At 42.6% G+C, this 12,985-nt stretch overlaps 1 protein-coding gene across 1 annotated transcript in view; it reads left to right on the plus strand.

Annotated features, from left to right (window-relative positions):
• The first annotated feature begins 692 nt into the window (after positions 1–692).
• LOC149443709 (ribonuclease inhibitor-like) overlaps positions 693–12,985 on the plus strand; it is a 34,986-nt gene continuing 22,693 nt past the window's right edge. The window contains exons 1-2 of the mRNA XM_089655361.1: positions 693–757; positions 4,191–4,361. Of these exons, the coding sequence (XP_089511487.1) occupies positions 4,306–4,361 (56 nt within the window). The 5' untranslated portion in view covers positions 693–757; positions 4,191–4,305. The remainder of the gene's footprint in view (positions 758–4,190; positions 4,362–12,985) is intronic.

Raw genomic sequence — 12,985 nt, forward strand, 5'->3', positions numbered from 1 at the left:
TGTATCCTCAGACCCAGATGCACCAATGGTCCTTACCCCAGCAATGTTGTTGACTCAAAAGGGGAACTCTTTGTCTGCTCCACCTGGAAACATAAGTACAACGCAAGTTCATGCAAAGCAATGGAAGCAAGTGCAATGCTTGGCAGACACCTTTTGGAAAAGATGGAGGAGGGAGTATCTATCAACTTTTCAGAGCCGTAGGAAATGGACTAAGGATCGCCCAAATGTAAAAGTGGGTAATGTCCTTCTGTTGAAGGACAGCCAAGAGAACAGGAATGAGTGGCCCATAGGACTTGTTGTAAATGCACTACCAAGCAGAGATGGCAAGGTTAGAAAGGTGGACGTCAAGATTATAAAAAATGGGACCACAAGAATTTATCTTAGATCTATAACTGACATTATAGTTTTAGTCTCAGATTAGCTAGGATTCCATTTTCCTGTTTGTGTGTTTTTTCTGCATAGCAGTTGTTACATAGGTAGTGTCATAATAAATGATGCCAGGCAGGGAGTGTTCTGCCCATATTGTTGAAAATAATACATGTAATATACTGCAATGTTATGTGATGTTGCTGCCATCTAGTGGTCAGAGTTAGTTATTATGCCTAGTTATATCAGGACTTGACAGGAAGTGGTAATTTTCACATACAGTAACCTCTAACCTGGAACTTCCTGTCCTCCATTTGGTGATTGCTTCTGGATCCAACAAGCACCATACAGTGAGCTCCAAGCTATTCCTGGACTTATGGAGGAATTGTCCGTGACTACACTCACTGATGGGATGAAGCTGTTGTATAATGTTTAATGTACTGACACATATGTTTTGTTTGTGCTTATGTTGTAGTTTTACAAAGTTATTCAGAACAAAGAATACATACAGATCTGATGTCTCACGTTTCATGACTTCTGAATTATTGTTAGACTGTCTGACTAGTGTTATACAACAGTTCAATAATGCGAAGCAGAACAGTAGTTTAGGTTAAGCACTGGGTTCTTGAATCCATCTTATACTGGTACCTATATTTGATATTTTTAGCATTGCATTTCTTTGTTAAGCCATATGGTACAATTTTTGAACACATCCCCTACATGGTGGTGTAACCTATGTGTCAGTGCTGCATATGTAATAGACCATATGTCATTACATTTATAGCACTCCTTTCATATATGACCGGTCATGACATCTGGTTTTAATTGGTTTTAGGTCATACTTTGTTGTATTGTCTCATCTTGCGGTGATGGCTAACTGAGGTATTTACCTAAAATGTCTACACATGCAATTTTGTAATAAAGCATACTGTTTTAAGTAATGTCTGGTATCACTTTCTGTTCATAATGTAACCGCTTTCTTTGTGAATCTCTTTTCTTTTTGATGTTTGGTTTTTGGTTAGTTGGCAGATAGTGTAAGTTCAGTGATATGTTAAATTTATGGAGCCTCTTGCCCTTCATTTTTACTAGTCTGTTAGTCCTGAGGCTTCAAAATGATTGGGTGGGATAAAGCCTCTACCCCTGTGGCCGGGTCTTAGCTGAACGAGGCCTTAAGCCTGATGTTCCCTCCTGCTGCCTGGACCAATACTGTGCTGTCCATATCTCTGCCTGCTGCCTGTATGGACCCAGGACTTTTTATGGACCATGTTCCTGCCTGCTACCTGAACCAGTACTTTGGCTGTGCTGTCCATATCTCTGCCTGCTGCCTGTATGGACCCAGGACTTTTTATGGACCATGTTCCTACTTCCTACCTGAACCAGTACTTTGGCTGTGCTGACCATATCTCTGTCTGCTGCCTGTAATGACCCAGGACTTTTTTTGGACTATGTCCCTGCCTGCTGCCTGGACACCAAGTCCCAAACTATGTTGCCACTGCTCCCCATATAGTCTGGGCATCTGGGGGGCTCCACATGACTATCTTTTCCCCCTGTGAATCTGAAAATGACATGTATAGCCTGTTGCCATCTCACAGGTCTTCTACATATTGACCCCAGATCTGGTAGACTTGCTGGGGAGATACTGCTTGAATGCAAGGCGGCCAGAAAAATGAATGAGGAACTCATCCAGGCAGAAGTTTTGTTGGGGAGTATAGACATCATAAGGTGATTCACGAGGGGATACAATCAATTTCTGTCTGTCTGTAGCCCAGCCTGTCCTCGTTTATCTCCTACCACCGGATCCGGGGAAATAAAGCTCTCCACACAGAAGTGTAAAAGAAGTATTTCTAAAGGTTTAATACAAAACAAGAGAAGATCTACAGAAACACAACAGGCGTTTCTAAATCAGGATAACCAATGAAACATTCTACTCTTCTCAGTATAGTTACGTGAAGAACAGAAACTGCAAATGGCTGAGAGGTGCCATATAAAGTGCATCCGCTTACAGAGAAATGAGAGTCATTCCTGAGAAATGAGACTTACTGCCTACATGTTGTAGGCACATAAAATGTGTGTATCATAGATATAACTATATATAAAATATGAGGAAATGTACTGTATATACATTCATGGATGTGAGGTTGGTATTCATAGTGGGCCAGACGAAGTGCATACTTTACACACCAAAAGGATAGCCAAGGACTCCTTACTATGTTAATATATGCACGCGGTAATGACTTTCCCTTGTTGTGTTGGGGTAACCTGTGTTTGGGTACATATGTGGAGAGTCGGGGGAAGTTTCAGAGCAGGTTATCTGCAAATAGATTGGGAAAGGTCTTACATATTCATGGTGTGCTTGTTTATGGTGAGGAGAGCAGATTTGCCATAAACAAGACAAGTAGTATCTATTTAACCTTTTAATTAAAATCTATACATACAGCTGTTCTAGGTCTAGACACATGAGATCAAACATGCTACTAAAAGTGGCCAATCAGAGTACTTGCCATTGTACTGAATGGGAAAAATGTGTATAATAAGGAAGCTTCTTTTTGGTTAAGAGACACAGATGACAGGACACAGGAAGGTTCTCTGAAGGGTTCTAATGATTGCCTGTCATCTGCCTCGTCTGTACCTCCGCTGGGAGAGGAGCTTCTTCCTGTCATTAATATGGGAGGACAGGTATAGATCATAACTCCCATTATTGCATGCATGGAAGTGACCTCGGTGCATATTACAGATCGGACATATGATGGACGGTGTAGGATCTCTATGCTTGATATGAAGGCTCTTACATGGGACTCTGAGGGTTGTTGTTCATTGTAATATTTACAAATATTCAGCCGGATTTCTGTCATCTGTAACAAATATCTTTATCTGAATAAATGCATCTCTCTGGAATACAACTATTAGTTGCTGAAGGAAAGTACATAGATAAATGCACCCTGGTCCTCCGGAGAAGGGCTGGATCTCCATGTTTGATATGAATTGTCTGTTGCAAATATCTTCATCCGCTCTGTTTTATGGATTTCTATAGTTGTCTTCATAATTTAGGACAGCATTGGTGCCGTGACCCGGATTGGTTGTTACATTAATGTTAAGACAACACTGACCAAGTCCCCCCTGAGTCCCCCTATGTCAGGCCTTGTCTGCTCCTGTTCAGTATCTGCTCATCATTTCTCTGTGTGATCTCAGTAATGATATGGGAGACATTCTACTCCAGAGACAAGCTTCCTACAGAGTGAATGGACTGCTGGAGAGATTTACACCCCTCCCCCTTCCATGGATCATCAGAAGGGGATTTACTGACTTTTCTCACCTTGATGATGGGACCCCATTATCTTCTTCCTTCTTTCTTTTCTATGAGTTTTATGATGACCATACACTAAGAGTTGAATAAAAACAAACAAGGGCGCACTCTCATCATGCATTACCGTGGCATAACATGTAATTTATTAAATAAAAAGGATGTATACTCACAAAGCAATGATCCGCATCATTAGACACATTTGCATTGCGACTGTTTTTGTGGACCACCTATACTGCTCATTATCACGTTGGTTTGTGAGTATACATCCTTTTTATTTAATAAATTACATGTTATGCCACGGTAATGCATGATGAGAGTGCGCCCTTGTTTGTTTTTATTCATTAGTGGTCAGATTTCCCGATCTCAGAAGGGCAGCACCTCTTCGGTTGGCATTCTACAATTCCTTTGTTTGCATGAAGATTGGAGCGCTGGTTTTGTTTGTTTTTCTTTTGGAGTATACCCTAAGAGTTGTTGGTTCTTTCCCTAATATACTCTCATGTGTCTGTATTTGTCTCTGCAGGTTGGTGAGATGTGGTCTGACTTCCTCCTGCTGTGATGATCTCCGCTCCATTCTGATCACTAACCCATCCCTCACCAGACTGAATTTATCATGTAATGATCTCCAAGACTCTGGAATGAGACGTCTGTGTGAGGGACTCCGACATCCTGGCTGTACTCTGCAGAAGCTGAGGTGAGAATTCTCCTATAAATGATCTCATATTCTGCAGGACTCTGATATATATCTTCTATGTGAGGGACTCCGAGATCCAGGAGATGAGGGGAGAATTCTACTATAAATGATCTCATATTCTGCAGGACTCTGATATATATCTTCTATGTGAGGGACTCCGAGATCCAGGAGATGAGGGGAGAATTCTACTATAAATGATCTCATATTCTGCAGGACTCTGATATATATCTTCTATGTGAGGGACTCCGAGATCCAGGAGATGAGGGGAGAATTCTACTATAAATGATCTCATATTCTGCAGGACTCTGATATATATCTTCTATGTGAGGGACTCCGAGATCCAGGAGATGAGGGGGGAATTCTACTATAAATGATCTCATATTCTGCAGGACTCTGATATATATCTTCTATGTGAGGGACTCCGAGATCCAGGAGATGAGGGGAGAATTCTACTATAAATGATCTCATATTCTGCAGGACTCTGATATAAGTCTTCTATGTGAGGGACTCCGAGATCCAGGAGATGAGGGGAGAATTCTACTATAAATGATCTCATATTCTGCAGGACTCTGATATATATCTTCTATGTGAGGGACTCCGAGATCCAGGAGATGAGGAGGGAATTCTACTATAAATGATCTCATATTCTGCAGGACTCTGATATATATCTTCTATGTGAGGGACTCCGAGATCCAGGAGATGAGGGGAGAATTCTACTATAAATGATCTCATATTCTGCAGGACTCTGATATATATCTTCTATGTGAGGGACTCCGAGATCCAGGAGATGAGGGGGGAATTCTACTATAAATGATCTCATATTCTGCAGGACTCTGATATATATCTTCTATGTGAGGGACTCCGAGATCCAGGAGATGAGGGGAGAATTCTACTATAAATGATCTCATATTCTGCAGGACTCTGATATAAGTCTTCTATGTGAGGGACTCCGAGATCCAGGAGATGAGGGGAGAATTCTACTATAAATGATCTCATATTCTGCAGGACTCTGATATATATCTTCTATGTGAGGGACTCCGAGATCCAGGAGATGAGGGGAGAATTCTACTATAAATGATCTCATATTCTGCAGGACTCTAATATATATCTTCTATGTGAGGGACTCCGAGATCCAGGAGATGAGGTGAGAATTCTACTATAAATGATCTCATATTCTGCAGGACTCTGATATATATCTTCTATGTGAGGGACTCCGAGATCCAGGAGATGAGGGGAGAATTCTACTATAAATGATCTCATATTCTGCAGGACTCTAATATATATCTTCTATGTGAGGGACTCCGAGATCCAGGAGATGAGGGGGGAATTCTACTATAAATGATCTCATATTCTGCAGGACTCTGATATATATCTTCTATGTGAGGGACTCCGAGATCCAGGAGATGAGGGGGGAATTCTACTATAAATGATCTCATATTCTGCAGGACTCTGATATATATCTTCTATGTGAGGGACTCCGAGATCCAGGAGATGAGGGGAGAATTCTACTATAAATGATCTCATATTCTGCAGGACTCTAATATATATCTTCTATGTGAGGGACTCCGAGATCCAGGAGATGAGGGGGGAATTCTACTATAAATGATCTCATATTCTGCAGGACTCTGATATATATCTTCTATGTGAGGGACTCCGAGATCCAGGAGATGAGGTGAGAATTCTACTATAAATGATCTCATATTCTGCAGGACTCTGATATATATCTTCTATGTGAGGGACTCCGAGATCCAGGAGATGAGGGGGGAATTCTACTATAAATGATCTCATATTCTGCTGGATTTTGGGATAAATCCATTGTGAGGGATCCAGACACGTTCCCTAGATGACAGTTATACAAAGACAGACTTCTTGGCAGGTTACACTGGGAGACGCCATCATAGTCCTTCAGGTCACTGGCTGTTATTGTCTTTCCTCCATTCCACCCTCCACTGACTATCAGAGATCAGACTTCATGTCTGTCGAGGTGGATTGTTGTTTGGATGATATAAAACACAATGAAGTTTATTTGGCCCATAGAGACTGAGTGATGACATTTCTTATCCAATAAAACACGTCCAGATCTATCCATCTACCAGACAAATGTTTCTTGTTTGTAGAACTTAGAACATCAGATGTGTACTGACTAGTAGGGATGAGTGACTCTGCCCGGGTTCAGTTCCCTGCAGGGTCCCACTGAAGGGGGAAGAATGAGCACCCCTCAAACCATACCAGGCCACATGACCTCAACTGGGGGAGGGTGCTTTTGGGCAGGGGGACTTCCTCCCCAAGCAGCTTGTCCTCATGTTGATGGGAACAAGAGCCTCTTCCCCACAACTCTTGCCCAATTTTTGGAGAATTAGAAATGTGGAAGGACTTACCGCTTTCCCTCCTGGGCAGATCTCATCTTTTTAAGATGGTAAGCTTCTCGAAACTTCTCTACCCCCTACCAACCATACCTCTTCTCCTTAAACACAGCGACATGACGAGGCTGAATCAGGCAATATCAACATTTTTATGGAAAGGCAAATGTCCCCGCATAGCACTTGCTAAACTATTCCTACCATGAAGCGAGGGAGGCTCAAACCTCCCGAATGTTAGAATTTATAATCTCTCATGCCTGCTCTGTATAGGCCTCAACTGGATCACCCAATCTTCTAATTATTCTAATTACCACCTGGAATCTGCCCCAGTATATCCCTATGATCTTTCATCCTTACTGCACTCCAATGTCACTACCACCCCACCTAAAACATAATCTCCTCATCCGTGACACCCTTATTGCATGGAGGGAAGTCAGGCGTAAACTAGGGGTCTCCCCGTGGCTCTCACGCTTTCTTCCTATTCACCATAACCCTTCCTTTCCTCCCCCACAATCCTATGATGCTTATGACACTTGGCAAGTTCAAAACCTAACTTTGGTACAACAACTATACGACACCTCTACAGGTTCCCGAAAACCTCTTAACAGTGTCCTACAAACCTACGGCCTTCTAGCACATCACTTCTTTTACTTGCTTCAAGCAAGGAACTTTGTCAACTCCATTGCACCCACTAAATCTACTAGATTTCAGTCGACATTTATTGATGTCTTGGTGAACTCTCGAAAATACAACATTTCAAACATATATAGACTGCTGAACTTTCTATATGCCAAACCTTTTGAGACATCCAATGCTGTGAAATCCTGGGTCACAGATTTCAATAACACATTTACAGCAGACCAATTATTATCAGGCTTCAATTCCACATGTGACTTCAATAACAATGAATTCTGGTGTGAACAACAGTTGAAGATTCTACACCGTGCCTATATGCCCTCTCTATACTCCAAAACTGACCCGGCACTGTCCGCCTGCCCTTTATACAAAATTCAAAAACCATCAATACAACATAGATTCTGGCTCTGCCCTGCTATTTCCACATTATGGAAGCAAGTGGTCAATTTCATATTCGTTATCACCACATTCCGACTACCCATTCACCCTCTTCCGCTACTTTTCGGCTTTATGGAACAGCCAGTCATTGGTCTATTTTCCTCAGAAATGTCCTCCTTCAGAAATAACAAATTTTGGATATCCACATGCCTCCTGATAGCAAGACGGGTCATTCTCCGAAAATGGGTCTCCAACTGCCTTCCAACTATGACGGACATCAAGCAAGAGCTCAACTCCCTTCTACGGCTGGACAGACTCAACCTAATTACCTCCCCGGCCACTTCAAAAGAATCCCACTATTTCCGAAAATGGAACTCCTATATTACAGGATCCTTTTCTGTACAGGAGCAGGCCTTCTTTACTCAGAATTCCAACCTTCTAACTCATCCAATGCAATCCCCCAACGAAGCTGGTGGATTCGGACCTTTTATCCAGCTGACTACCTGACTACAGTTTCAACTACTCAGTTGGTCATGTGTAATTTTCTACTGTTGCTGATTTTCTCTTCTTCTCTCTTATACTCCCTCTCCATCCTCATCTCACTTCTATCTTGACCTTCTACTTCTTTATTCTCTTGACCTAGGCCTTATATACACGTTTGACATTATCACCACAACACAGACCCACATCAACCAATTGGAGGTTGACATTTTCCCCCATTACGCATGGTGCAACCAGTAGTTACTGATTGGTGATAGCTAATCGCTGGTTACCAGTTACTAAATATTAATCACGGACTTTTCTTCTCCATGTTCTTTTTCCCCCTCAGCCTTCTATCTCTCCTCATTCTACCTAGGCCCCCGGGTAAAATTCTCCCTATTTTTTTATGTTCCTTGACTCCAGCTGTTACACCATATTATCACCAATCTCCCGTAATCTCAACTACGCTGATTACCTTATCTGCTCATATTCTCCCCCTTTTCCTATTTTACTTCCCCTTTCTCTTTCTCCCCTACTCTCAACTCCCAAACTCTCACACAATTCTTTTTCACCTTCTTTTGGACATATTTTTGGTGGGTAACAGATGACATCTACGTACATCATAACTATACAACAGCATTTACTGATAAATCACAACATTAGATCAAGTCTGGAACGCATCATTCCCACTGGCTATTACTCTTACCTTATGTACACACAACCTTCTGATCTACCATTTCAACATACTACTTTCTTTGTTACTCATCAATGCCAACTCGATACCTTAGTTTTATATCAATGCCCCTTCCTAACTGCTACCATCAGGCTAAGGTCATTTTATTTTATTTCACTTGCCGTACAATTAGATCTTTGCTTAAAAATGATGTAACATTAATGTCATAATTTGCCTCACCATTTTGTTCATGTTTCAACTTGTTAAAACCCAATAAATATTCTTTAAAAAAAAAAAGTAACGCAGCGCCATAACACAAACTGCTTCTGTAATCGCTTCCTGACCACCCTATAGTAGAAATACTGCTACTGGGCGGCACGGGTGCGCAAAATCACATATATATATACGTGATTTGCACTCCCGCAGTTTTCACGCCCCTCCCAGATAGCGTCAGATTGCCCGCCAGTACACCAGTAATCACATTTAACCCCTTGATTGCCAGGAAGACGCTCATACACAATAAACCTTCATTGCTAGTATAGTGTCTGAACGGGTCAATATCTTTGATCAAATCAGCACTATACCAGCGTTCACATTAGTATAGTATCCCCCAAAAATGTAGCGTTAGCGGGATCAGCCCTGGCACCTGTCAGCACCTGCATTTAGCCCCTATGCTTACCCCCCCCCCCTTCTTCCACAGCAAGTGCAGTGTCAGTAGGTCCCTGTCACTTGATACATTGCACACAAACCCGCAGTGTTGGCAGAATCAGGACTGATCTCTGTTAGCACTTTCCGGTAAATTTTGACGACTCTCATATGCAGCAGAGTGCCAGTACTAGTGCCACACTACCTTTTGGTGAACTGGCGAGCACCAGTGGTCTAGTACATCCTGGTCTTTCATATACCAGCACTGCAGTATGACTTGGTGACATGGCGAGTCCCATAAGTGCAGTACAAGCTGGTGTGGTGGAGAGCACAAGTACTGTCCCGCAACCACCAAGAATTTGCACACAGGCCTGTAGAGCCCCTAGTATCCTTCTAGACATGCTTGCAAATTCCAATTGGAAGTCCACAAATTATGCAGCACTCGTACTTCCCCCATTCACTGCCCAACCCGGAATTCAGGTGGAAACAGCAAATTTAACTTCTCCCCTTGATTTTCTGGAGCTGTTTTTCACGAAAAATCTGTATGCATTGATTGTGGATCAAAGCAATTTATATGCGCAAAAATTTATCGTTGCCAACCAAAATTCAAACCTTGTCAGACCATTCACATGGAAACCCATTACAATTTCTGAATTAAAATTTTTTTGAGGCCTAACCCTCAACATGGGCATAACTAAAAATAACAAATTGTGGTTGTATTGGTCCGCAGACCCCATTCATCATATGCCGTGTTCTCTGCTGCCATGGCCAGGCATAGATATGAGAGTATAATGTGTTTTATGCATTTCAATGACAACACACTCTGTCATCCTCGGGGTGACCCTGAATTTGACCGGCTCCATAAAATTCAGCCCCTCGCAAATCACCTTAACCAAAAATTTGCAGATGTCTATACTCCCCAGCAAAACATCTGCATTGATGAGACCCTCATTAATTTTTCTGGCCGCCTTGCATTCAAACAATTTCTCCCCGGCAAGCGTGCCAGATATGGGGTCAAGATTTAGAAGACCTGTGAGAGGACAACAGGCTATACTTATAAGTTTAAGATTTACGGGAAAAGATAGTCACATGGAGCCCCCTGGATGCCCAGACTACATGGGGAGCAGTGCCAAGGTAGTTTGGGACTTGGTGTTATTCCTCTTCCATATGGGGTACCACTTATATGTGGACAATTTTTATTCAAATGTACCACTATTTAGACATTTGTACAATCTTGGAACTGGCGCATGTGGCACCGTGCGACCTAATGTGTGCCCATCATTAGAAGTGGGTGGATGCAGGGCGGTATATTTTCTTGTTTGAACATTTTATTGGTTTTGAAACAAAGAGGTAAAGACATTAACAATTGGCATTAGACATTGTATTGACTTGTGAAATATAGGGGAAAATATACACAGTAGAAATGTCTTTGAACAAAGGGGGAGAGAAAGCGTCAAACAAACAGTGCAGCAAAGCTTATGGTTCTAGGTATACAGAAGATATTTTAGCAAGAGGTAAAAATATGCCAAAAAAAAAAAATTTGTTCAATGGGGATAAAGACTCTCCAGAGCTATGTGAGGAGTTAGGGGGAGACCAAGGGAGAGGGGGGAAGGGAAGGGGGAGGCAGGGATGACTCCATGACTAGTGAGAAGGAATATAAGTAATTTGTGAGATCAGTTAGAATTGGTACCAGTACTGCGCAAAAAATATTTTATATGAATATCAGGGAAAAAGGAGGGATTCATCAAAATTTTGCAGAAGAAAACTCTCGAGCCAGGGAGTCCAGACATTCAAGAACTTAGGGATTGTATCAAGAATTGTGGCTTCAATCTTTGCGTGTATCATAGCTTGCGTTTGCTCTAGTTTTAACAGCAGCAATGCTTAAGGCGGGGGTTTTCCAAGATTTTGCTATGACCTGCTTGGCTGCTGTGGTAACTTGCATGATGAGTTTGAATTGTGACGAAGTAACATTGGGAGGGCGCAGATTGAGAAGAGCCGTTATTGGGGTGGGTTGGAGCGCATTTGCACTAAGTCTGGATATCATAGTGAAAACATCCGTCCAAAAAGTTTTGGCTACCGGACAATCCCATCAGATATGATAGTATGTTCTCGGGTCTACACAGCCTCTGAAGCAGTTGGGGGAGTAGTTAGGGGTATATTTTCTGATTCTTGCTGGAACCATGTGGCAGCGGGTCAGAACTTTATAGTTGGTTTCTAAGGCTACAACATTCTGTGAAGATGACTTTGTATTGGCCCATATGTGGTCCAGTCAGATTGATCTAATTGCCTATTCAGGTCTGAATCCCATTTGTGGGTATATGAAGGGGAGGATGTTGAGGCCGAATTTGCAATGAGGGAATATAGGTATGAAATGAGGCCGTGCATATGGTGATCTTTATAGCAAGCTCGTTCGAAGGGAGACATGGTGCTAGTTTGGTTGGGTATTTTAGTGTAGGGGCCGTAAAAGTGTTGTAGTTGTAAATATCTAAAAATTTCGGAGGCTGGGAGGCTATACGCCTCCTGTAGTGAAGCAAAGGATTTAAATTTGGTCCTCTGTAGGAAGTGATGAGTGTGGAGTAGGTTAGCTGAGGTCCATAATTTGAATGAGAGCAGCGACGACCAAGCCGGGGGAAAAGCTGGATTCTGGAGATGTGAGAGTAAGGGGTTATGTAAATGTATTGGAGAGAGTAGCGAGTCTTAAGTTTGTCCCATAATGAAAAAAAATGAGATGTGATGGGGATTGTTATCGAGCGGCGGTCACTTGGTCTAAGCCAAAGTAAGTTAGCCATGGAAAGGGGGTCACAATCTGTAGATTCAAGAATGACCCATTGAGGTATTTCATGAGTCGCATGATATTTTGGTAATTGAGCCACGTGCGCTGCCTGATAATATTTACCAATATTGGGAAGACCAAGACCTCCGTTGAGTTTGGAGCGGAAGTGTCAAGGTCCTACCTTTTCCCTGAGGTTATGTTACTCCATGTGCTGGCGTCCATCTTGGATTCTGCTGTGCATGGTGGGAATCCTTTTATGCCTTCAGGTCTCTGTGGTCCATCCCCCAGAGGGGTGTGGCTGATGACATATAAGCCTGTGGCCTGCACATGCTCTTTGCACTTGTGTCTTGTTTCTTGGTGTTGCTATTACTCTGTTCTGACTCTCGTGACTCTCCTGGTATCTGATTCGGCTTGTGACGCGACTATTCTTTGTATTCTCCTTTGATCTGACCCTCTGTTGCTGAACCCGGCTCGTGACCTGTGATTCTCGTCTGCTGTCCTGTACTGTTTTGTCCTGTTGTTGTTGACCCGGCTTGTCTGACTACTCTTTTGTCTCTTCCACCAGCTACACGCCATTGGCGGTGGCCATTACCGCAGCTGAGGTGTCTCGGGGGCCGCGACCTGGTTCCTGGCTGCGTCAAGTCCATCCCCACCATCAGGGGCCCTGGTGAAGGGCAGC

This window comes from Staurois parvus, unplaced genomic scaffold (genome assembly GCF_062004578.1).
Source record: "Staurois parvus isolate SC_StPar_1 unplaced genomic scaffold, SC_StPar_1.0 ptg000837l, whole genome shotgun sequence".
NCBI lineage: Eukaryota > Metazoa > Chordata > Amphibia > Anura > Ranidae > Staurois > Staurois parvus.